General features: G+C 41.7%; 1 protein-coding gene across 2 annotated transcripts; it reads right to left on the reverse strand.

Moving 5' to 3' along the window:
• Window positions 1-116: 116 nt before the first annotated feature.
• LOC117503221 (potassium channel subfamily K member 2-like) lies at window positions 117-24,364 on the reverse strand. Of its 2 annotated transcripts, none has more exons than XM_034162424.1 (7): window positions 24,094-24,364; window positions 20,755-21,068; window positions 13,601-13,718; window positions 8,155-8,315; window positions 6,645-6,840; window positions 3,246-3,388; window positions 117-745 (listed from the first exon to the last, which is right to left on the reverse strand). In XM_034162424.1, the coding sequence occupies exons 1-7, from the start codon at window positions 24,158-24,160 to the stop codon at window positions 389-391; spliced, it is 1,356 nt and encodes a 451-aa protein (XP_034018315.1). In that variant the 5' UTR covers window positions 24,161-24,364; the 3' UTR covers window positions 117-388. The 2 variants fall into 2 exon arrangements, with proteins under 2 accessions (XP_034018315.1, XP_034018316.1); XM_034162425.1 differs by having other exon boundaries at window positions 24,150-24,363.
• Window positions 24,365-26,089: the final 1,725 nt, after the last annotated feature.

The raw sequence follows: 26,089 nt of genomic DNA on the forward strand, positions 1-26,089 counted from the left end.
GAGAATAATGATAATAAACAGCAGCTCACTTCCAAGTTGTTAGAGTCCCTGCAAATGTAATTTGTGTAATGTGTGAGCAGTGCCTAAAGGAAATATCCGGTGCTTCGACAATGATATGAGCGTTCCTTCCCGTTCCATTTTATTAAACTGATGCCTCTGATACGATGACTGGGAAAACACAGATTAGGCCCAGGATGACCTCCTGTGAAGATTAAAACCTGTCAGCTATAAGTATTCCTCCATGCAAACAAACAGGCAAACATCAACCCCTTGAAGATCGAGCTGGATCAGGTAGACTCAAGGTTCTCAATCAGTGGCTGATTACTACACATGGTAACTTATGGTAGATGCCGAGTCAGTAAGTGTGAAACTTGTTTCCTCCTCTTGGTCACTTGAGAGTTTCGATAATTGCTATCTCCCGTCGGTCAGTGCAGTTTGGACTGAGACCGTTCAGGAAGAGGCTGCCATTCCTGGTCAGGGCTCCGTGGTTGGGACTGAGGGAGAGGGTCATGTTTGTGTAAGCCTCTTTGTCCTCTCCCAGGTTGGCGGATAGCGTCCTCTTTCCCGGGGTCATTTCCTGGTTGAGTGAGGCGTTGATTCCCAGCTCAGAGGAGAGTTTGCGTTTGATGGATGCAGCGCGCTGGAACCTATCGTAGATATCAACGCTGAGCCGTCGCCGTGTCTCTTTGAACTCTGCTGAAACGTTGGCAGTCCACTCGGCTGCATGGGCTCGAAACTCCCCAACCTGCAGAGAAAGATGAAGGATTGACATCGGCAGGTGATAAAATACCAGCAATGACTGCTAAAGCTGACTACCGAGTGCAGACAAGTATCAGAGCATTGGAACAAGAGGTGCGTTTGTCTCTTTTTTTAACTTCTGACAAGGATGTTTTGACCTGGCCGTCAACCTGCATTGCAGTTCATTTGTTTTCAGCAACTTTAACCCATATCATAAACAAACTGTAGCACCGGACATCACATTAGCTTTGTACAATGCTAATTTCTGATGCATAGCTAACATAACTCCCTTTTGGCATCGGTATCCTGACACAAAAGGAATCTGATAAATGACCGCTACTTGACACCTCAGAATTAGAATGTAGATTTATTATCATCTCTCTGGGTTGTTTGCAAGATTATTAAAATATTAAGGAGCCAATAAAAAAAAAAAAAAAAAGCCTTGTGTTAATGAGGCAGTTGAGGCTGAGGTAAGGTAAGGCTAAAGTAACTCAATGACTCGATTCGGCCTCCAAAGGTTTCAACACTCATCCAGTTGGCTTCTTCAATCTAAAATAAACTTGGGAAACCAAGTACCTTCCATCATCAAGAAAATTAAAGTTAATTCACACGTCTGCCATGGCAGCACAAGGAAAGATACAATTAGGATCAAGGTGACTAACGGCTCTCCAGGGCAATGCTATCCTTTGTTGTACGACTTGTCTAGTTGGGGACCCTTCCACTCTAGTGGGTGCCAGCTTTGGTTGGATTCATAGTTTGCTTTGAAGTGATAAATCTCCAGGGTGAATTGTAAAAGATCTTCCAAAATGAACTTCTAGAAATGGCAATGGTTGTCCAATCTAGAATAGAAACCAATAAATCTTGAGAATGATCTGGAAGGAGGTTTTTCTTGTATCTCAGATATACGTAGTCCCTGAGACCCATTGATGCCGGTACTTATCCTCAGATTCTGCAGTGTGCAGCGGATGAGCTGATGACTCTCTCTTGAGGGGAAGCCAGTCAGTTGCAGGTCACGTCCGTGGATATCCTAGAAGCTCAGGGATTGAATCCCTGTGGTTGCACTGGAAAACCTGAAAGGATCCAGGAGGGTGAACTGGGATATTCTGTCACGGTGCTGTGGGTTTCTTTCAACTATGGGGTTTACACTCCATCATGACCTTTGACATCCTTTGATTATTCCTTGTATTTCCATGGAACCTGTAATGCCGTCGTATATTCCACAACATCACCGGATGGTTTTCCAGAAGCACCACTGTTGTATTTCAAGCACGCTATGGTTGTATTTGCACGGCACATTGAACAAGTCACACTGCACACTAGAGCACATTTGGAGGCACTTTGTCACACTTCCAGATTGTTACCTTCCAGGCTGCATATCTATGAAGGTGTGAGGGGGGCGTGGTTAAAGAAGGAAGTCGTTGTAGTTGATGGTGGCGTGCAGGTGTGTTCACATTCAGGTTTGTCCTTGTTTTCAGGGAAGGTGTCCGTCTATAACGCCGGCACAGTCTGTTTGCTTGTTTATGATCATTGAGAGGCAACAGATGGATGTGAACGTCATTGATCTCACCTTCATCACATACTGAGGCTGCTTCTCCTGGCAGCTGATTTATTGATCAGGATTTGAGGTGTTCCAGCTTCTCAGCAGACTTCAGAGCTCCTCAGTTAAAACGGTGGATGCATTTGTCGTAACAAGTACGTGCTTTCTCCTTAATCCTCTCACTTTCCCTTCCCCTGAACTCCAGCCTCCATCCAATAATTCTCTGCAGAGCTTCAGCTTCCACAGCTGCACTCCTCATTATCCTGTTCAAGCTTTCCCACTGCAGGCTGCTGCACACTTTACCCGCTTTTAAAAGGAAATGAACAGGAATAAGGACAGTGTGAAGGCTGCTGCAGAACAATATGACTGTGTGGGTATATTTAATTTAAAAAAAAAGAAACATCACATTATTGATCATTTAGATCAAATGTTCCATTCAACAGAAATCATACTGCATTTTGAGGATTCGACATGTGCAAAGATTTCCCAAAGCACCATCCAGGATTCTGATTAGACTTAATCCCAGTGTTTAGCTCAACGTGAGTAGAACCATCTTAATGTCTATGCAGCTACCACCAGAGCACTTGAAACCGGTAGTGAGTGTACACCAAAATAAAGTATGCTAAAATAGTGGAGGAATATAATTGGTTGTTGTAAGTCAGCTGACCTTGCAGCCATGATTCTGGACTGGATGAGTGCAGCTGATGTTTATACAACACCAGCGAAGCAGATGATTCAGATCCCTGAAGTAACATCGATCTGAAACCTCTTGATATTTAGACATTAACGTTGACCAAATGGAAAAGATGATCTACAGAGTTACGGAGAAAAAAAAACTCCAAATGACCCACAAGCAATAAAAACAACAAAAAAAGTATCATCCTGTTCTGATTCTGACCGACATGATGCTGGGAAACGGTTCATTGTGTCCCACTTTAGTTTTACATCTTTTCACCATGTCAATACGTACTTCTTCTTTAGTTTTCTTGGAGATGACCCGGAACCAGTCTCCAATCATACTGAGCACGGCGGCAAAGTAGGCCAGGCCCACCAGGATCCAGAACCACACCACAGGCTTGTAGTAGTTCAAGAATTCTGGATTTTCAGACGCACCTGCAGAACCAACACAAGGTAGTTTACGGGACTTTGATCCAGAATCGGCGTTTACACGTACAGATAACAAACACAAAAATGAGCAGGTTAAAACTGTAGTGCCTTTGAATTTTTCCTTTATATTTCTTTTATGGGTGTGTTGGTGGCTTCCCTCATCAGTTGGTACAATATGGAAAATGAAAATAAAAACAAAATGAAACTGTATAACTAGTGATGCAACAGGCAGATTTGCACTATGTACAGTTTGTGTAACAACAGAAGTCTATATTTCAGAGTTGTGTAGGTGTCTTGATGGCTTCCCTCACTACGTGACAGATTTCCCACACAGCACCAGACTGGTGTGTTTCTTAGTGTTTAATGTCAATAAAATTTGACACTTATCGAGTGATTTTGAAAGGTTCATATATTCATCCCCTGACTTGTCTCCGGAAAACTGGCTGTAAAGTGATGATTTAATCCGTATATTTAGAATAAATTCACCACATCCCAACTTTTATTTGGGGAGGGGGGGGGGATGTTCCAGTCCTTAAATGCAGGAATGGATAAAAAATTATAAATTAAATGAAGTCAATCAGGAAAAAACAAACTATTTTGGGTTCAAACTGTTTGCAGTAAAGCAGAAGTCAAAGTAAATCTGAGGATGACTATTTTTTTTTTTTTATTCAGTTAGCATTTTCCATATCGTTACATCTTTTTCTGACTTGAGTTGTGTCAGCGACCAAAGACATGCACATTGATTTTCAGCTCAGGAAGTCACGTCCATCAAAAGACAGATGGTCTTCTAAATACTTGGGGACAATTATTAACTCAGAAGCACCTTTGAAGTGAAATGTGAAGCCGTGTGCAGAACCGGTTCTGTTTGAGGAAATGGACTCGTTTTTATGTTGATAAATCCATGCTGATCTTGTTTTCGTGTGCTTTTATCGAATCAGTTCTGTCATTTTCTCCAGTGTCACAGTTTGGAAACCTTTCCTGAAAGAACAAAGATGCTCTCAATCAATCAGTTAAGTGGTCGAGCAGCCTGATTGGTGAGTCACCAGCTAACACTGTTTTAATGTTTTTAATGTTGTTGTTTGAGTCACTTGTATCCTGAGTGTTGAGACGTGTGTGTGTGTGTGATGGTTAAAACAGAAAATCAAAAGATGTGCCTGATACACAAACCACCAGAGATTCTGACGGAAATCTAATGTGGACATGTTTGAGATGAAATTTTTCTGGATATCTGCTGGACGGTGAGACATCAGGCATTAATAATAACATCAGTTAGTGTTATGTTTTTATTTGGTTTGCTAAAACTAGTTGAAAGTTGGAAATTCTACTCCCCAGTTTTCATCTAATGCAGTACAAGTTTGGAACCTTAAGCATGAACTTCCTTCCTCATGTTGTGTGCGAAATCTCAGCGTGAACTTGTGATATTTACAATGAAATGCCCTCAAAATAAATTCTTTAGCAGCAGTAAACTTTGCCATAACATTGCAATTCACCTCAGATCGAACTGCTTGAAAACATTTGAATGAAGCAGTGTTTCTGAAACAAGTTATGTTGAAGCTCATGCACCACCTATTGTTAGAAATGTGAACTGCAGCTGCTGTAAATGAGTTGAAATGAAAGTTTGCCGTATGAATGATGTTTGTGTTGAAACCCGTTCTGAATGAACTCATCTTTAAAGTTTCGATATTTTATTACACTTCAAAGCTTTGGTTTGGTTTCCAGTTTGTTGATGTCTGAGCAGATTTCATCTTGTTTCTGAAAAAAAAAAAATGAAAGGAATATAAAAGATATATATATTTGGATTGGATATTCTGGAAACTGTCCGGCATGATCCGTAATGTGGTTTGTCCTTGTCACTGCATCTTGTGGAAAAAGTATCGAAGTTTTAATTTTTGGTGTCACAGTGTGTGGCTGCCGCTCTCGCAGCCATCGGTGGTGGGATTTTCCATTGTCCTCTCGCTGAAAATATTAGCACTTTTTTTTTACTATCTTTCAATGTGTGAATGCAGTAGCAGATGTCGTCTTTTTGGATCATTTGTTGTATTAGCAGTGAGTCCACTATCATTCACCGTGTTGTATTGATAGACTGAGTAGAGCTGGAAGATGGATTTTCATGACTGCACACCAGCCACCACCATTGTGCATCCACTGTAAAGAGCTCAGCAGAGTTCAATACCTTCATTGGCTCAGATTATAAAAGAACAACAATATCTGCCAATGAGGATACGTTTTGTTGGTAAATGGACAAGCTTCTTAAAGAACAATCATCCCATTAAAGACAATAATCCCATTAAAAAACAATAGACCTGTTAAAGATGAATAATCTCATTAAAGAGCAATAATCTAGTTAAACAATAGTAATCTCATTAAAGAAATCTGAAGAGAAGTTGAGGAAAAAAATGATGTATTTTGGGTCTTGGCAGAGGTGTGAACTCTGAGTGGCCTTCTGGCTCTGACACACCAGCAGTCCCGTCTGATTATGACGTCCTTGTAACTGTAGTTGGTGCAGGTGGCAGAATCTAATCAATAATCATTAGGCCTCCTGAAATTCAATCCAGCAGCTCAGTGTTTGATTTTTACCATCTGCCTCTCTGCTGTTTTGCGTCGGCCCAGTCGCATGAAGCTAATGACCCGAACACATCCGCCTGCTTGCACCGGAGCAGAGTCTGTGAAAAGTCACCGACCTTCGGCTTTTATGTGTTTTCATCAGCGTGTTTGCACTTTAATCTCAAAGATAAAATCAAATAAAAATATAAAGCAGATATCCATTCCATTAAAGTCGTGTTTCGGCATCTTTAGCGGGAACAGCAGCCTTGGGTCTATCAGTGTGGCGGGTCTGGACTTGACATGTTCACCCTGATCCACCTCCGATAGTCCTGACCCTGACTGCACCTGGATTTTCTTGTATTTTGTTCCTGCAGGACAGAAGCTTCGCCTCAACATGAAGCCGGAACCTCCGAGCTTCAAGATCAGGTTTGAGCGTCTTCTTACTGATTTGCATCGTTTTTCTTACATCACATGTCTCATTTAGTCAATTATACAAAAAGGAATAAAGAGGCCATAAAACAATTACATTTCAAAGCCCATGTGGTTGAATACTTTGCATATCGGAGTTATTAGCTGAATGCTGTTTATATTTCTCGTGGTGTTTTTGTTCCGTGTAAAACTCAAAATTCCAGTAACACGAGCGATCAATCATTGACGCGTTTCTGCAGTCGACTAATGACCCGAGATCAAACATCAGAATGAAAGACAGAGAAGTGACCTTTCTCGCCCGCGACAAAGTCTCCAAAGCCGATGGTGGTGAGGGTGATAACGACGAAGTAGATGGACTCGAGCGTGCTCCAGCCCTCGATGTGCTTGAAGATGACTGCTGGCAGCGCCACAAAGATGATGCATCCAAACAGGATGAAGAGCAGCGTGGAGATGACGCGGATCTTCGTCTGACTGACATTCCATTTCTGCAGGAGACAGAGAGAGAAACGATTCAGCGCTTCACAGAGACGACAGGTGGATGATGGACAGATGGACAGAAACCTGCTAATTAACTCTGTAGGCCTGAAAGGAACCCGGGTTGTGTGTCCAGGCGCCGTCTGGATTTTAATTGCAGTTTTCCAGCAAACTGATTTGTGGCTTTGAAGCCTTTTTGTTTTCAACCCGATAACTGATCGTCCTGCCTCCACCTGATGCAACAGCTCTGAAACTCTGGGACGCTGGACTAAAGTTACTGCTGGATCGATGTAATGAAACCTTTCATCTTCAAACAGCAGGTGGATCTTTACTGGAAAACAGGTCCACTGTAACAGAACCCGGAAACTTTCAGCCTGCAACGAAACAAAGCAATTATCAGACAAATAAACTCTGGCCAAATCCAGGCGCTTGGAGATGCTGATATCTTTGCAGAAGAACTTGGCTCCAAGTCTTTCAGGCCCTGGTGCTTCCTGTCTGACTGTATGGTTGAGCGACTTGGACACGAACCCATGACCTAAAGCAATGACTGCATCTCTGTGGAGAATCCTTGGGTGCCTCTAGAATGGTTTTGCATGAAAAAAACGGTTATGTAGTCAGATGATTCAAATTCTATGGTAACGGAATTATAGTGATGCCCAAATCTGGCCTTATACAGTCTTACATCAAAAGATTACTGTAATTGTAATTCTATTACTGTAGAATTACCCGTGAGAAGTATCACTTGCACAGTGAGGGAATATCAGTGACGAGGACCAAAAACTACCAGCAGTCTGAACTCTACATGCCAGGCAGTTTACAGAGCAGGAGAGTAAATCGAATGTTTGCTTCAGCATTTCCAGGACAAACTTATTAAACTGTTCATTCCACTTCAGCACGTCTGCTGTCTTCTGATTGTGCTCAAACTTCATTTCGATCAACAGTGCACGACAGACAGACTAGCCGTAGCGTGTTGTAGTAATTAGGCTTTTTCCACATTGAGGTATCGATCTGTGATTTTATTTATTCTGCTGCTGCTGTGAACAAACACTACAGGATGGAAAACGAGTTCTGAACCCAAAAAAAATGCCAAAAGCTGAATTTGCTTTTCATCTCTCAGCGTGAACTTTGAGTGCTGGAGCAGAGTACACGCAGTTCACTTTGCTGTCATGGAGTCTGTTGACATGGCAACCCCGCGTTTGCCTTCACAGCCTGGTCCTGATGCTGCAGAAACATCTGTTTCAATAATGCATGTTTTGGCCTGCAGCTGGAATGCTGATATATTCTCCACTAGCAATGTTTGGAAAAAGAAATGCACAAACACTCACCACGATCATCTTCTCCACTTTGGCGATGCCTTTCCCAAAGATGGTGCCCAGCTGGTCACCGACGCCGGCCAATAAGAATCCAAAGAGGGGAATCCCCAGCAGAGCGTAGATTATGCAGAAGATCCGCCCACCTTTGGTGTGAGGAGAGATGTTCCCGAATCCTGCCGGGAATCAACGTGAAGTAAATCAGCAGCAGTTACTTATACGGCCCATCAGAGGGCAATAGAGTGCGTTCATCTGCCAAAAGTATGCCATCAGCCACTAGGATGACCCTTTTTTTGAAAATCTACCACAAAACCAAGTTATTTGTAATTAAAGTCTGGCTCAACATTGACAGATTTTTTTTAACTCTGTTTAACGTAGATATTTTTTATTTTTTTGGCCTCTGGCTCATTATTGAGATTGTAGTGGGAGACACGAGCCTAGACTGTGTGCCAGTCCAGCATGAAGCTGTTTAACGAACTGTGTGCAGGTCCTCCAGTCACAGTGGCAGAAGCCTGTAACGCCCTAAGAATGATCTGAGTGTCTTGGTGGCTTCCCTCACTTGTCTCCTTCTTTGTAAGAACTGCCTCCTCCAGACAGATTTACTTACACAGTACCATAGTTAATCCCTCAATGAGTTTGCAATGTATTTCTTTTAAACTCAGTAAATTAGAACAGAAAGTGTGCACGAGAGCGCCCGGAATTTTGTTCATTTCAGCGCCGCTAAGTCAGGCCCAGATTTTGACCTTAATGTTAAAACACTTTTTTCTTGAAATCAAATCACTTTTCCCTCCATTAACCCTCAAATATTCCACAAAGTCTGGTTTAAATGATCAAAATTCTGAATTATTTTGTGGACACACAAACACACAGGACCACTGACTATTTTCTTGATTTATTTTTTATGTCGCCACATGTAAATGGATAAAAAAAAATGGGTTCATTTATTTTTGAGAAATTCTGCAAACAATCCAACAAAATGACAGATGAAGCAGGAAAACATTTCAGTGGAGGTAATAATGAACTCCGGTATTTAAAAAAGTAAAATTTTTGCAGCCACCAGTGCACATTCTGTGGATTTGTGTCTGAGGTCACATAACATGAATGAAAAATTAAGTGACTATCAATAACGAAACCTCCACATGTACACAAACAAAGTGGTAGATCGCTTTTCATCTTCTCCGATAATCACCCACCGCAGGTTCCGGTTCCTGATCCAGTAAACAAAAATCTCCTTCAGTGCTCAGCAATGATTCACCAGTTTCATTATTTAACGTTTCATCACCAGTCTGCATAATGAAGCACTTCCTCTTCATTAATGCAGCCAGCGTGAGGATGAGCGCCGTGGGCGCTGCGTCTAATGAGACCAAGGTGAGCTGATACCAAATGTGAGTCAATCAATCCTCTGCGCTTCCATTATCAGCTTAACAAGAGGCAGGAATATGAACGGCTCCGGGTGACCCTGCAGAACAAAGACCAGGGTCGAACCTTCAGGTCAAACTTCCAGAGAGTCCCAGCAGGACCAGTGAGGTGGTTCAAGAAGTTAACTTGGATGTTTCTTCACTTCCTCCCAGAAGATCCCAAGCTGGTTTAGGTCCCAATGGGATATCTAGTCCCTCCAGTGTGTCCTGGGTCTTCCCCGGAGTCTCCTTCTCATTGGACATGTCTGAAAATTGTCCAAACAAAGGTGACCCAGGGACCATAAATCCACAGGAGCAACAGGTCCAGTCTGAGTTCCTCCTGCACCTCGGGAGTCCTGACCCTGCCTCTAATGCTGCAGTCACATGCTGAGAGGAGAAAAACTGCCACAGTCGTCATTAGAGGAGACGATGACATCGGACCAGGTCATTTCACTGCACTGATTAAGCAAACAGTAATGGCCTTAATTGAAAAACCGCCTTGATGTGAGTCCACAGTTTAATCACATTCTGACTGAAAATAATGTCAACTCCACTGTGGCAGAAAAATGTCCAAAACCATCACTGTCCAAATACTTATGGACACAACCATAAATCTGGTGATGCAGCAGCAGATTTTCCACCCAAACAGGAGAGCTGCGTTCACGTTTGAATATTAATTAAATTGGCCACACCCCCTTGAAAGACCTTAACAAGCTCAGGAGGAAACGCAGAGGAACATCACTTCATTATATTAACTGTGAAGACACGTTTGTCCTCGTCTTGGGGATGAAAATCAAACACTTTGGCTATTTTTGGCTGTTTTGGTGCAAGAATTTACCATTCGGGCAAAAAACTGGCAAGTCCACATTTTTATTAGATATGAATATAATAATAATGAATTTTATGCTTGTAGCTTTTTTTTTAAGTGCTCAGAGTCACTTAATGTTGAATTTAAATGAATCTAAATAAAACAATAAATCAGTAGCACACAGCAGATAAACCACAATTCCACATTAAAAGTGGTTCTACTATAAAACAGATGCTGGATTAAATGGTGTTCTGCACTGTCGCCGACTCGTGTCCCACTTTGACACGCTTGAAGGAACAACAGAGTGAAATCATTAATGCAAATGTTTCAGGCTCCTGGGAGTCAAAGCAGCAACAGAAGTTCTTTCATTTTATTCCCCAAAAAGGCAGAAAACAAGAGACCAAAAGTCTGAACATCCGACTGAAGGTCGTCCAGAACATCAAGAGTAAGAAACATTCCCGCTGAACCACCTGGAGCTGATTTAAATACAGCCAGAGGAATCAAACGGGGAGACGACAAAAGCAGCAAACAGACACATCGGCTAAACCGACCAATCAGACGCATGATCAATGATCAACAAACACCAGTTATGAAGCGGACAGAAAACAGTCTGAAAAAGAAAACTGAACTTCATCCTGTAACATTTACTAGATATTTCTTTGCTTTGACTTTACTCAGAAAAGCGAAGCCTCATATGATCACATCTGTTTACATGTACAATATCCAAAGTGAAGAAAAGTAGGATTACTTTGTCTTATCATGAAGAAATAACCGCTGGCAGCATGTTTATATCGTCCAACAAGTGTTTGTTAGTTTTTTTGTTTGTGTGTGTGTTTGTTTTTTTGAAAACGTGGTCAAGGAAAGAGTTGGTAACTGCTGGATTGATCTCCATCAGCGTTTGGATTGGTCTCTATTTTCATCACAAAGTTCTACAGAGTTCCCATAATTCCACTGTGGTGCGTGCTTCAACTCCACGGTCTGACCACATACTCGTAGCTGCATTTATGACTGTAAATTCATTATCAGGTACGTCCGAGGTGTCCGACTGGTTCCCGAAGCGGCAGAGAGGGTGCAGGTGTTCGGTGCACCCACGTAGTCCACAGGGTGATTTCACCGAATAAATCACGCCGCCTGCTCAAAGTGAATAAAACCTGCACCCTCGTGGGCCTTTCGGGAATCAGTTTTGATGCCGATGCAGCACCTCGACTAGCAGACAGCAGCGGTGACATAACCAGCGCCCTCCCTGTGCTGAGGGGGTCAACATCAGGTCAACATGTAGAACAGCAGATGAGTGAAATCACGACTCGGTGCAGTTTTTTACCTTCTGGGTCCACATGAGTAGCTTTGAATCTGACATAAAAACACATTTTCCAAGCAAAAACTAATTCCACTTATGACTCCGCTGTGTGATTTTTATGTCAGAGGAAAAAAACTAACAGGATTCTACAAACGTGAAATGTGTTAGAATCAATTTGGAGGCTCCACAGCGTTGAAACACGAGCCGGGCGCATTATGCCACCAAATAGAAAATGGGTCTGAGCGTGCAGGTTACAAAGCCTCATTTTGCTGCAGACCCACAATTTCATGTCAGTCTGTTATTTTTCCGAGCAGAGGCCAGAATGATGATATTACAAAGCTCCCAGGTTTTTGGAACGAGCTCTTGAGGAAGCTTGGATCTGAGGAGGTGTGCGCGGAGAAGCCGGTGAAAGCTGTGAGATATGAAGTGTGGACGAGCCGGAGGTGAGACCGCGTGACACGCTGCAGATTACCACAGCAGACAGAGAATGTTAGCAGAACAGATGACAGCGCTTTGATTATGCAGCACAGAATAGATGCAAATTCATGCATTCGAGCATCTTTGTACTGAATTAAAAACACAATATCTTGGTGTCAGTGGTGTAAAATCAGTCCTGTGTGTCCCCTGGGGACTAATTAATGTGTTTGTGCGACAGAGGCTGTCGTATCATGATGTGTGGAGCTGAACTGCTCTGAAGAATCGCAGCAGGACTCAATGGCTCACTTTAACTGGGATTTAGATTAACCCTTTGAGTCATAATGACACTCTCCCGTGTCCTGGTTTCATCACATTTCAATTAACAGGTCGTATCTCTGCACAGTGTCCTGGAGCTGAGATTGTTCTGAATATTTTGATATGCAACACATGGGCATTATACCACAAAAAGTATGACAAAGTTAAAGGAAAAAGTACATTTTTGAACATCTAGGAAATCCTGCCATGGTTAAAACAAGACTGCAACACAATGACGGAATATCCTGCTTCATGACGGACATTGCTAAGGTTTTCCAAGGTGTGGAAAACGTTTTGATCTTTCAGGATGTGAATCCAGGCCCGGCGCCAGAAAAAAATATTAAGGGGGCGACACACACAAAAAGTGCGCACCAGAGGGTACCTGCCTCTGAGCGTGCGTAATGAATTGGGTGTGCTCCTAGAAAGCTTGTGTATTTAGACTACACCGTTGTAAGAGACTGACTAAGAGTAAAGAGTGATGACAGTATTTTTTAATTATTATTTGAACATATAGACCCTCGGTCAAGTGATCTCCTGAATACCACAAAACCAAACCAACAACTGATCTGAGAAACAACATGAGACAGTAGATTAACCCCACATATACCCTTTCATGTAGATGTACAGTGGTCCCTCGTTTATCACGGGAGTTACGTTCTAAAAATAGCCCGCAATAGGCGAAATCCGTGAAGTAGTCAGCATTATTTTTTACAATTATTATAGTTGTTTTAAGGCTGTAAACCTCCTCACCACACACTATACACTTTTCTCAAACAGGCATTAACATTTTCTCACTTTTCTCTCGTGTGTAAACACTCTGAAAGTTCAAACCTTAGTAGAAAAAAAAGACCATCCTGTTTTCAGGCCCAAACATTTGTTTGAGAAATAAAAATAGAATGTTTTCCTATAAATAATTATGATGGCTTTTAGAACTAATTAATTTTAATGATCAAGCTACGAGGGTTAGTAGGTGCAAAATTGGACTAAAAAAATCCGCGAAACTGCGAGGCGCTATATTTTCCAGTATTTCTTTTTCTTTTTATTTTTGATAATTCTCATATCCGAGGGGGCGAGGTTGATGACGTGAGGGGGTGTCGCCCCCAAACGCCCCCTCGTGGCGCCGGGTCTGTGTGAATCTGTGAAAGTGAGAATGTGGTTTTAGACTTCAAAGCCCAAAGGTCAGGGTGTCACTAACACAGCCTTTATGACATCAGCGCTCATGCTTACCGATGGTGGTGATAACTGTTCCTGCGAAGAAAAAGGAGGAGCTGAGGTCCCAAAGGCTTGTCTGATTGGACAAGTTTCCCGACGGGTTGACGCCTGCTCGCACCGCTGAAACCACTTGCTGAAAAGGAAGAAAAGACAAGAACACGTTGGCAGTTGTTGTGTGTGGAGTATTCTGTAAGATGATCAAAGAAAAATAGTGATGTGTGATTGCTGAGGAACACACAAGTGAACCTCTAGATCCTCCACTGCTTTCTATTCATTCACATAAGCGGGGGAGCAGTTGGTGCTCCTGTGGATTTGTTTGTGATTTTGGCACAAATTTAACACTTGTACCTTCTGCTTGTAGCCAAAGCTTGCTTTGTTTTCCAGGATGAAAGTGGTTCCGATTTCAGGTGGTTTGCCCCCTGATGGCTGCATCACTTAGTGTCATTTGAAGCACTTTAACATCACTCTGAAAACTACCTGTGTTGTTTTGGGACTCGCCTACTACGGGCCACGCCCACAAGGACCACACCCACAGCAAAGCCTCACCCCCATGCTGCAGATATGGTGAGTTCATGAACATCTCGTCCATGTTTTCTGCTCCAGTGGTGGCATTCCAGTGAAGATACACTTCCCAGAATTCCTCCAGATGATGGATTAAGTGGCTCTCAGCAGATATTTAAAAGCTGACTGTGGTTAATAAATTGCTTTTCTGCAGCCAGCAGCTTCTAGATGCACAATCACGGCTGAGATGACTGTTATAGAAATGCTCAGGGCTGAAGAGCTGAAGCTTTTATTCCCATTTATCAGTTCTCCCCAGTGACAGCAGTAAAAGTGAACAAATTCTCCCAGTGGTCTTCAATGAAAACGGCACTCGGACTAAAGGTTGAGTTGTTACCCTCAGTGTTATCTGGGCTGGATGATGGACATATAAAACTCTGCCTGTGGACACTCACTAAGTGTCCTTTGTTCATTATCTGAAGATTGAGAGTGAACTGCTGTACAAGTCGAGTGTGTGGAAGCTAAAGTGGATGAAAAGTAGATTAGAGAGCAGGAGAGCTGCCAGAGAGTTAAAGCCACATGATGGTGTGAAAGTGCAAGAAAATCGGCCATTTCAAATGGTAAATGGACTGCATTTGTATAGAGCTTTTCCATCTGCATCAGATGCTCAAAGTGCTTTACAATAATGCCTCACATTCACCCCTGCCATGCAAGGAGCCCACTACACACTGGGAGCAACTAGGGGTCAGGCTGGGATTTGAACCAAGGATCCTCTGGTCTCAAGCCCAATGCCTTAACCACTAGACCATCACCTCTCCTTCAAGTGTCATCTCTTGGATTTCTCCAAGAACTGTGAAGGGCACGACACCAAAGGGCAAATCTCTCTGGAGCAGACTGACACACGCGTGAGGGAAGCCATCAAGCTTCAGTGGCTGTGATTGATTGGAGAGTGGAAGACAGACAGGCTTTGAAAGGAGAACCATTTTGAGCCCAGAGGGGAAAAACAACAACAACAATCATCTCTGGTTGTTTTTCTTGAAAATGAAACTTCCAGTGTGCCAACATCAGTTTCCAAATTCCACAGTCAGCAGCCTAGGCTCCGTTCCAGCCTTTGTTTTGCAGCTAAATCGGGTGCACTCGCTCACGTGCACGTTAACTATAAGTGAGAGGAAGAACAACACGAGCGGTCGTGTGAAAGATGACACCAGCAGAGGCCAAATGTTTGTTTTGTTTACTTAATGCCTTTGAAAGTTATTCTTCTGAATCCTCAGCTGACGGGATTCTGATTAGTGAGGAAAGTGTGTGTGTGTGTGTGTGTGTGTGTGTGTGTGTGTGTGTGTGTGTGTGTGTGTGTGTGTGTGTGTGTGTGTGTGTGTGTGTGTGTGTGTGTGTGTGTGTGTGTGTGTTAGGAAGTGGTTTCCACCATCCTGTAATGACTTGGGGGGGTCTTTGGTCTCGACATGTAACAAGTTCATCTCCATCAGTGCGATGACAAACTTTGAAATGGGATTTCTGGATAAATGGGGCTGAATGCTGCTGTAACTTTTCCATGTGGGGTTTGGATCCGTTTGAGGTTTTTTGTCCAGGTTTTGGTTCCGTCCTCGCACGGAGGCTCTCGGCGTGGGAATGTGCCTGCAGATTACTCTGAATCAAACAGTCTGACAAATATAACAATAATAGTGTGGACTGTGGATCTAGTGTCAGGAGTGTGTGTGTATGGGGGGGGCAACATGATCAGGTGTGTAGAAGGCACACACTCTGGGGGTAGGGGGGCATTGCCCTCCCTGAAAATTAAAAAAACCTACATCCTTTTTCCTGCAGACTGGAGTTGAAGGCATTTGGCATCATACCGGCAACATGAAATAATGAACATCTTTTACTGGACTTTCGATGGCAAGGAACAACAGCACAGACATGTAAATACTACAAACAATTCTTAAAAACAGACTTTCCAACGATTGCAGGAGAAAAGCCACATGACCACTGTGGGGTTAGAAGGAATTCCTGCTGTTGACAGAATTTCATTCTGAGGAAACCTGAATGTTGGAAGTGATGAAGGATCCTGTGAATACAGATTTGTTCAGAGGTTTTCTTCCTAAATGGGTTTGTGGAAAAAAAAAATGTTTACTGCAAAAACTCAATTTTACCAAGTATATTTGTGTACTTTCTAGACAAAATATGAAATTTGACTTAATATGAGACACAATAATGTGATGTAAAATTTCAGGAAGATAAAGGGACTTGTTTTTAGAAATCACAAATAACTACTGAAGGAGTCTTGAAAAGAGTCATTTCTGAGACAAAACTGGATTTTTGTTGACACGCCATAAAAATTTTAAGTTGCCCTTATTTCTAAAAGGTGTCACACTTCCTAAAAGAAGTAAAATGAAGCTTAAAATATGTTTTTATCAGGTCATTACAAGATTTTATTGTTGCACATTTTCATGTTTGATTGGCAAATTATTATTTTTAAATGAAAACATGTTTTTAACTTGTTCTAAGTATCTATTGAAAGAGTCTTGAAAAGAGTCATTTCTGAGACAAAACTGGATTTTTGTTGACACGCCATAAAAATTTTAAGTTGCTCTTATTTCTAAAAGGTGTCACACTTCCTAAAAGAAGTAAAATGAAGCTTAAAATGTGTTTTTATCAGGTCATTACAAGATTTTATTGTTGCACATTTTCATGTTCGATTGGCAGATTATTTTTTAAATGAAAACATGTTTTTAACTTGTTCTAAGTATCTATTGAAGGAGTCTTGAAAAGAGTCATTTATGAGACAAAAATGGATTTTTGACACGCCATAAAAATTTTAAGATGCTCTTATTTCTAAAAGGTGTCACACTTCCTAAAAGAAGTAAAATGAAGCTTAAAATGTGTTTTTATCAGGTCATTACAAGATTTTATTGTTGCACATTTTCATGTTCGATTGGCAGATTATTTTTTAAATGAAAACATGTTTTTAACTTGTTCTAAGTATCTATTGAAGGAGTCTTGAAAAGAGTCATTTATGAGACAAAAATGGATTTTTGTTGACACGCCATAAAAATTTTAAGTTGCTCTTATTTCTAAAAGGTGTCACACTTCCTAAAAGAAGTAAAATGAAGCTTAAAATGTGTTTTTATCAGGTCATTACAAGATTTTATTGTTGCACATTTTCATGTTCAATTGGCAGATTATTTTTTAAATGAAAACATGTTTTTAACTTGTTCTAAGTATCTATTGAAGGAGTCTTGAAAAGAGTCATTTATGAGACAAAAATGGATTTTTGTTGACACGCCATAAAAATTTTAAGTTGATCTTATTTCTAAAAGGTGTCACACTTCCTAAAATTTTATTGTTGCAAATTTTGATGTTTGATTGGTAGATTATTATTTTTAAATGAAAACATGTTTTTAACTTGTTATAAGTTTTTTAAAAAAGTTAGTTGGACAAATGAAAATTCCAGAAATTTAAGACACCTGGTCTAAAATGTGTCATTATCTCTCACTGGAATTTGATTTCTTCAGCAGACGTGGTGTCATTTAAGCAGACATTTTGACAAGAAAGCAGACGGATGGACTTAGTAAGATTTAGAGTTTTTGCAGCGTGGAAACTCAACAGGGCAATTCAAAATCTGGCCATATTTTTACTTTACCATTTAGAAATACGCTTGAATTGCAATTCTGTTACTGTACAATTACCCAAACGTTATTGTTGTTCCCGCTAATTTAGAATGTCATAGAAGCTTTGAAATTTGGGAGTTTGTGGAGAGAGAAACTAAATGTTCTAGAAGGTTCCGCGTATTGGGCGATATTGTGGCTAATTAGTGGAAGTTGTAGAAATGTGCATTTATTTAAATGTTTTGTCATTTTTTGTCTCATTTTGCTGGAGTAACTATTCTGGTGTTGGATTCTCCACGAGTGTCTCTAAGGAGTCCACAGTAACATGTTACCAAAGCAGCAAAAATGAGAATAAGTTGCTCATTTAGAGCTGAAAGAGGGAAACATTCTTTTTTCTGCAACTTTTTTTTTCTGTAATTTTTTTGGACAGTTTGAGTTTTGTTTTGTGTGTGCAGAAATCTATTCAAATAAATAACTAAAAAACCTTGCACAGACTCTTCCTCCATCTGGTTATAAATCTGCAGCGTGAGGAATCTTAACGAGCACAGACTGTTTCAGTGCGACGCTCCTGAAGAAGACGGCGTTTGCTCGCCATTAACCTTTGAGTCATTAGTGGAGAGACAAGGCAGCGATGCAGCGAGAGGGGTCACAGAGGTCAAGCTTGAGTTTCATCAACTAACGAGCAGACGCTGGCAAAAACAGCACCCGCACTGGAGGGACAGGACAGTGCAAATGTCTCATTTTAGGCTGCTTATGTCTTTGTGTGTCCATCCACCCATCACCAATCCAGTCTCTGTGATGTCATAAAGTGTGTTAAAGGTGAAAATCCCTGAAAATAAACTACATTTGGCTAAAATCTGGTCTGATTTAAGGCCCACAAATCATCATCCATGAATCACATTGAAGTCTGCAGATGGATTGGGGGGGGGGGGGGGGGGGGGCAGTGCTATGTTGTCCCTGAGGACCGCTGGAGCCGATGCTTAGCCCCGGATTCTGAAGCATGAAGCGGATGAGAGTCTGCAATTTCCCCTGAACAGGGACACCAGTCCTTCATGTCCCCCAGCCGAGGCGGGTACACACCTCCAGCTAGATGAACTGAGACTATGCAGATTGTCTTGTCCAAGAACTCAAACCCAGGACTGCATCCAAGTCATCAATCCGAATGCAAAATTGCAAGATTGTCCACATTGGGAAGGATGTCTGAGTGGCCTAGATCAGTTCTATGTCCAGGTCCAAAGTAGGGGACTGCCAGAAGTAGGGTGGGGGCTTTGTATGTCCTGGTACCACCATGGTAGCCATGAAACCTTCTCTGGAACTGTGAAACAGATCAGCCAATGGAGTGTCGGTAATCCTGTTCCATCAGGGATCCATCATTACTGGAGTACCTTCCTGCCGGTCCCAGTCGTCTTGCTCTCTTACAGGCCACTTGGACAACTGATTGGAGACAAAATGGTGCGTGAGGACCGTGCACCTCCAGTATCACCAGCCAAAAACAAGTCTTACACAGGCTTTGGTGATTCGGAATTACAGTCTGGTTTAATTTCAGGTGCTCAGCGGAGATGAGTTGGACTACCAGTATTTGGACCAGGATTCAATTCCTGGTCATACAACCTGTCTGTGTTCTTGGACAAGACACTTCATCTGCATCATCTCAGTCCACCCAGCTATAATTGGGGACTAGACGTGGTTGAGGAAGTAACGTGTGATGGACTAGCATCCCGTCCACCAGAGAGTCATGGACTGTTTTCCACGCTGAGCTCTGGAGTCCGTGGATACGCCGCAGCACCAGTGGACATCATGGCGTGTGTAGGACTTATTTTTTCTTCTTTCGTTGGACGGACAGGACTCAAGCTGTTAAAGTCTCATCGTCCTCGCACATTTTCTATTAATGAGGTGTTTTCCTCGTTATCTGCTGGATCCTGGCAGCTCAGCTGAACTCCAAGAAGCAGCAAAATATTTCTTCCAGAAATCTGTGTACTTGTCGTGTCATTAATGTGCGAACAGAAACATCAGCTCTGTGTTTTAGGACGGGGTTCATTCATCGAGGCGTCAGTGTGTGAGCTGGTCGTTAATATGCCCAAATGATTTGTGACATGGTGTGTGTGTGTGTGTGTGTGTGTGTGGTTTCTCATTGTTGGAATGGATCAAAAGTAATTGGACCTGTGACTGAAGTCACCAGATTCTGGTATAGGCTCTACCGTTCTAGAACACCGATCCAGAAATGCAAATTATTCTCAAAAACGCCATCAAACATTAAATTATTTGTGGAAATAGCAACAGAGAAACAATTTAAAATATTTGATTCCTTTATTAATTTATTTAATGACTATATTTTTTTCGCCTGGCGGGGGGGGGGTGCTACCACACTATGATGTCTATGTTTCCAGTAGGGGGTGCTGCAGCACCTCCACTTATCACGGGATGTGCTCAAGGTGGCGCTGCGGTGTTCTGGAACCAGAGAAAGTTCTCAGACTTCACTTTGCACAAAGTCAGAGGAAATATGGCGTTTGTGCAACGTGCGATTAGCAAACGCTGCTCTGAGCAAGTTGTGCAAAAATGTTGCTGTTCACTGAAACCGTCACGTGGTTAAAACACAGGTGGGCGTGGAACAGGCAGCAACATTCTCCGCATTCATTACCTGACAACATGCTACTGTTAGCATTAGCGGCTCCGCAGCAGCCATTCGTCTCTTTGTATTGTATCACAGTGGAGAACCCTTTTTTTGTGCAAGTTTAACCACCACCACCTCCTGATGTACAATAACTATGCACCTCCTGATACTGGCTCATAAATGGGACTGGGAGCGGAGTTATCATCCCCAGTGATTTCAGCGTCACAGGTAATTACCCTGCAGTTTTCCAGCGGCGTTTCCCAAGACAGAATTCATTTCATGTTGGCTTGTTCAGTTTGGGTGGAAGATCCAACAATGGAAGAATATTAGTCATGACTATTTACCTACAAAATGCACCTGACATTTGATTATCAGTAGTATTTCATGTCGACTCCCAATAATCAAACTTTCTGTGTCCATCTTGGAATGTTCTGGATGGAGTTCACGTTTATACCTACCTTGACTAAAGCCTCTAGTTCTGTAGAATTGACACAGGTGTGCTCCGCCAGGAAGTCCAGTTTCTCTATGAGGATGGCCAGTTTTTGGGAGCTTTCATGAGGCTGCTCCAGGGCTCTGAACACCGTCGCCCCGATGATGAGGTAAAGCACCACCAGGAAGAATATGGCTGACACCGTTTTCCACCTCATCACAGTGGTTCGAGTATCACATTCATCGTCTGGAGAGTTCAGCACAACCGGTTTAGCAGAGAATGACAGGCGAGGCTTGGAGTTTTGGGTGGCAGTCTTTGGGTCAAGAAGGTCAGGTGCGGCCACTGCAAGAATAGAAGTAAAATCATGTTATGTCGTAGTATTCTTCTTGGAATTACATTATGCAGTACATCTGACTATACTTATACTTCTGTTACCACAAAAGCGCTTAGTGTGTCTTGATATATACTCTATTACCTGCACCTACTATCTACCCATCTAACAAGACTGCCCATGCTAAGACATGCCATGCCAAACATACTACCTACTTTGTTTTCCGGTAGTTATACCAAACCCTCTGTGTAGGTTGTTTCCATTTGCCAACTATTTATCTTCCTATCTAGTGAGGTTGTCAGCACTTCTACCTATGTACGTATGCATTTAGGTTGGTAGTGCCATCTGCCTAGGTTGCTAATATTAAAGTACTTAACAAGGCAGTACTTCTACTTACCCACCCATGAGGATTGCTAAAAGTTACCAACTGTTTACCTACCTCTGTTCAGAGGTTAACGCTTATATCCATCTAGGATGGCAGGGCCATATACCTAGGTTGCTAATATTAACTCATCAAGGCAATACTTTGACTTACCAATCAATCCATGTAAATCGTTAATATTCACCAAGTCCTTACCTAGCTATGTTCAAAGGTTGTCAACACTCCTGTATTCATCTAGGTTGGCAGGGCCATTGATCTAAGTAGATAATACAAAGTACTTATTGGGCCAGTACTTTTAGCTGTTCATCCATGTAAATTCCTAACCATGTCCTTACCTACCTATGTTCTGAGGTTGTCAACACTTCTACCTATATATTCATCTAGGTTGGTAATACCAATGCACTAAGTAGATAATATCAAGTACTTACTGTCCAGTACATCTACCTACCATCCATGCAAATTGTTAATATTTACCAAGTTATAACCTACTTGTTATAACCTACTTCCAATTATACCTATGCATTCATCTAGGTTGGCAGTGCCATTGATCTAAGTAGATAATATAAAGTACTTATTACACCAGTACTTCTACATACCCATCCATGTAAATTGTTAATATTTGCCATGTCCTTACCTACCAATGTCCCAAGGTTGTCAACACGTCTACCTGCAGTATATACTCATCTAAGTTGGTAGTGCCATTGGCCTAAGTAGATAATACAAAGCACATATTATTTTTATTTTTTGATCAGGATATGTCATTCAAAGCGCATATTAAACAAATATGTAGTACTGCTTTTTTGCATTTACGCAATATCTCTAAAATCAGAAAGGTCTTGTCTGAGTGATGCTGAAAAACTAATTCATGCATTTATTTCCTCTAGGCTGGACTATTGTAATTCATTATTATCAGGTTGTCCTAAAAGTTCCCTGAAAAGCCTTCAGTTAATTCAAAATGCTGCAGCTAGAGTGCTGACGGGGACTAGAAGGAGAGAGCATATCTCACCCATATTGGCCTCTTTTCATTGGCTTCCTGTTAATTCTAGAATAGAATTTAAAATTCTTCTTCTTACTTATAAGGTTTTGAATAATCAGGTCCCATCTTATCTTAGGGACCTCGTAGTACCATATCACCCCAATAGAGCGCTTCGCTCTCAGACTGCAGGCTTACTTGTAGTTCCTAGGGTTTGTAAGAGTAGAATGGGAGGCAGAGCCTTCAGCTTTCAGGCTCCTCTCCTGTGGAACCAGCTCCCAATTCAGATCAGGGAGACAGACACCCTCTCTACTTTTAAGATTAGGCTTAAAACTTTCCTTTTTGCTAAAGCTTATAGTTAGGGCTGGATCAGGTGACCCTGAACCATCCCTTAGTTATGCTGCTATAGACGTAGACTGCTGGGGGGTTCCCATGATGCACTGTTTCTTTCTCTTTTTGCTCTGTATGCACCACTCTGCATTTAATCATTAGTGATCGATCTCTGCTCCCCTCCACAGCATGTCTTTTTCCTGGTTCTCTCCCTCAGCCCCAACCAGTCCCAGCAGAAGACTGCCCCTCCCTGAGCCTGGTTCTGCTGGAGGTTTCTTCCTGTTAAAAGGGAGTTTTTCCTTCCCACTGTAGCCAAGTGCTTGCTCACAGGGGGTCGTTTTGACCGTTGGGGTTTTACATAATTATTGTATGGCCTTGCCTTACAATATAAAGCGCCTTGGGGCAACTGTTTGTTGTGATTTGGCGCTATATAAAAAAAATTGATTGATTGATTGATATTAGGCCAGTACTTGTACCTACCCAGTCATGTGGATTGCTCATACTTGCTTCGTAACCACATTGCCAATACTTAAATGTCTGTCTATCTTGCTAATGTCACAAATAAAAATCAACTACATCATGTCATATGTCATGTTCTTCAAAGGAAGGAGAAGGAGCACCACACTGTAAATAATATTAAATTAGTGCCTGAGTGCAGGGGGAAAAAAATCTATTAGTGCACATCATTGATGAGTATGTGGATTAAATGTGGTTTCATTTTCTACAGATACAGTTGACTCAGAACTTTAATAATCTTCTGTCATTTCCGTCCAACATATCTCTATGATGCTGTTGAAGTCCACTGTAGCGGAGAGAGAAACCACAGCGGTGCTCCATAACCTTCATGATGGAGCTGCAGCAGAGCACTTAAAGTGCAGATGTGATGCTCTAATGTAGAACTCCAACCACCTGCGCTCTGGTTTGTGGTTCGACCGGAACTTCTCGCATATGAAATGGACTTTAGTTCCTCGGGGGTTCATCATGAAATATGCAGAGCTTTTACTCAGTATATGATAAATGACAGCAGCAGAGAGGCTGTAAAAGTTTAATTAAAATAATGGAGACAAAGAGACGACGTTTTGTTCAGCAAAAAGTCATTATTAAGAACTCATTATGTCTCCAAAGACACAGCAACCCTGTGAGGCAGTAAATATTCCGTTTTCCAGAAAGTAACTTCCAGTCAGGAACCACTGATGTTGCAGAATGAGGTAATATAACAGCTACTGCGTGGGTGATGGTGATTTAAAATCACCACCATCGATTATGGATCACTTAAGGATTCTTCTGAAATATGTTTTTCATGCAACAGTCAGTAGATGATTTAAGTAATAATGCAGAAAGACGTTTTTACTGAAGTCATTTGAATAAACTCTGAATGATGGCAGAATAATGTGGGATTTTACGCACTTCTCGACCATCTCCTCTGGTCTGCGGCAGATCTGCTCCTCCAGAAAGCGGTTTTCTCTACCGAAGCTGCTTTTCTCCTTCGGTGCTCCCCGCAGGAGAGGCGGCTGCTCCCCGCATGGCTCCCGCACAGTCCCGCCTCACGAGCTGCGCGGAAAACGCGTCATCCAGGACACCGCGTCCCCGCCGAACGACGCGCAAAGACGCACAGTGAACGCAGCGCGGAGCGTTGAGAGAGAGAGAGAGAGAGAGAGAGAGGAGAGAGAGAGAGAGAGAGAGAGAGAGAGAGAGAGAGAGAGAGAGAGAGAGAGAGAGAGAGAGAGAGAGAGAGAGAGAGAGAGAGAGAGAGAGAGGAGAGAGAGAGAGAGAGAGAGAGAGAGAGAGAGAGAGAGAGAGAGAGAGAGAGAGAGAGAGAGAGAGAGAGAGAGAGAGAGAGAGAGAGAGAGAGAGAGAGAGAGAGAGAGAGAGAGAGAGAGATCCAAAGTTGATTATATGGCCTATTACATGTCAGCAGCAGTCTGACCCTGCGCTTTAATAGCAATCTAATTTATGCAGAGATGCATAAACAAGTCCAATTAGAAGAAATCAATTTATTTTTTATGATGTCAGCAATTTTATTATATATCATTTTAAATATGTGGGAAAACAATGTCAACAGAAGTACAACCTTGAACTTTAACAGTGTTATAATATATTCAAAGATGCCTAAACAAGACTATGTGAAAAGTGCAACTTTTTATTTAACAGTGCTTGTTATATGGCTTTTAAAATTGGTCAAAAACAGTAGCAACAGCAGTGTGACCTTGAGCTTTGACAGCACTGTAATTAATTCAAGTGTGCTTAAGCATGACCTGTGATCGCTGTAATTCATTCTTATAGTGTCAACAATGGTCGAGACATACCCTTTTAAATGTAGCAAAAACAGCATTAACAGTAGTGCAACCTTGAGCTGTCACAACATCATAATGTATTTGAAGAGGATTAAAGACCAATTAGACCCGTTTAAATTTTTACACATTTTCCTGTATGGGCTTTAAAACCTGTTTAAAATGTAAAGAGGAAAATAACTGAGTTTTCACAATATCCCTGTTTATACAGAGATATTTAAATATGAGCAACCTGCAAAGTGTCCGATCATTTTTATATTTTACTAAAAAAAAAAAAAAAAAAAAATCAACAATAACATCATTTTGAGATATTTGTAATGCAAGGGGAAACAAAGATTGAAACAGAAATAAGAACCAGGAGGTGATCTGGTCTGCAAATTCTTCAGTTCTTCAGATCAGTGGTTACAAACTGCAGATGTGTGAAGATATCCAGCAGCACTCATCAGAAAGTGGCACCACAGATCAAAACTCCAGAGACATGCCAAAAACACCACAAATGACCTTCAGAGGAAGTGGCTTCAAAGACAGAGAGGAAACAAAAAGCATCAACCCAATATCCTAAAACATGGTTTCTGTAATATCAGATATCATCCAAAGTTAAAGTGATTTTGAAAGAGTTAGCTGAATGTTTTTTTTAAAAGATTGTGTGCTGCCTGGCTTCAGCAGCCTCAGGATGACAAGCAGGAGCATGACCTTGAGTCTCTGTGAGAAAGCCTAAATGTAGATATGAAAAACAGCTGATTTGTTTATTTTACATAATAGATTGTGAACATGCTGATCTGTGCTCTTTTATGTTGTTAAAAAAGTCAAAGTCAAAGACAACTAAGACCTTGAGCATAAAATCTTATGCAGGTTAAGAATGCAGAGTTGCTGCACGTATTTTGCTTTGATGACAAACGGCATCGATTGCATTGATTCAAAGAAGCGAAACCATGAGCATAGCCCCCTCCTCCTTATGAGGTAATTGGGTAACACCCTTTTTAGTATGTATTTTTAAGCGGGGTTATCGGTTGCTGTTTGTTGCTGAAAGTCGTTGAGATGATAAATGAGGAAAGA

Source organism: Thalassophryne amazonica, chromosome 21 (genome assembly GCF_902500255.1).
Source record: "Thalassophryne amazonica chromosome 21, fThaAma1.1, whole genome shotgun sequence".
NCBI lineage: Eukaryota > Metazoa > Chordata > Actinopteri > Batrachoidiformes > Batrachoididae > Thalassophryne > Thalassophryne amazonica.

Bases quoted from the DNA above. Each gene is read 5' to 3' on its own strand.
- LOC117503221 (XM_034162424.1), bottom strand. From the start codon at position 24,160: ATGGTCGAGAAGTGCGTAAAATCCCACATTATTCTGCCATCATTCAGA. The intron at 8,316-13,600 runs GTAAGCATGAGC...GATTCCCGGCAG, and splicing joins AACAGTTATCACCACCATCG to GATTCGGGAACATCTCTCCT. The intron at 3,389-6,644 runs GTCACTTCTCTG...TTGGTTCTGCAG, and splicing joins CTTTGTCGCGGGCGAGAAAG to GTGCGTCTGAAAATCCAGAA.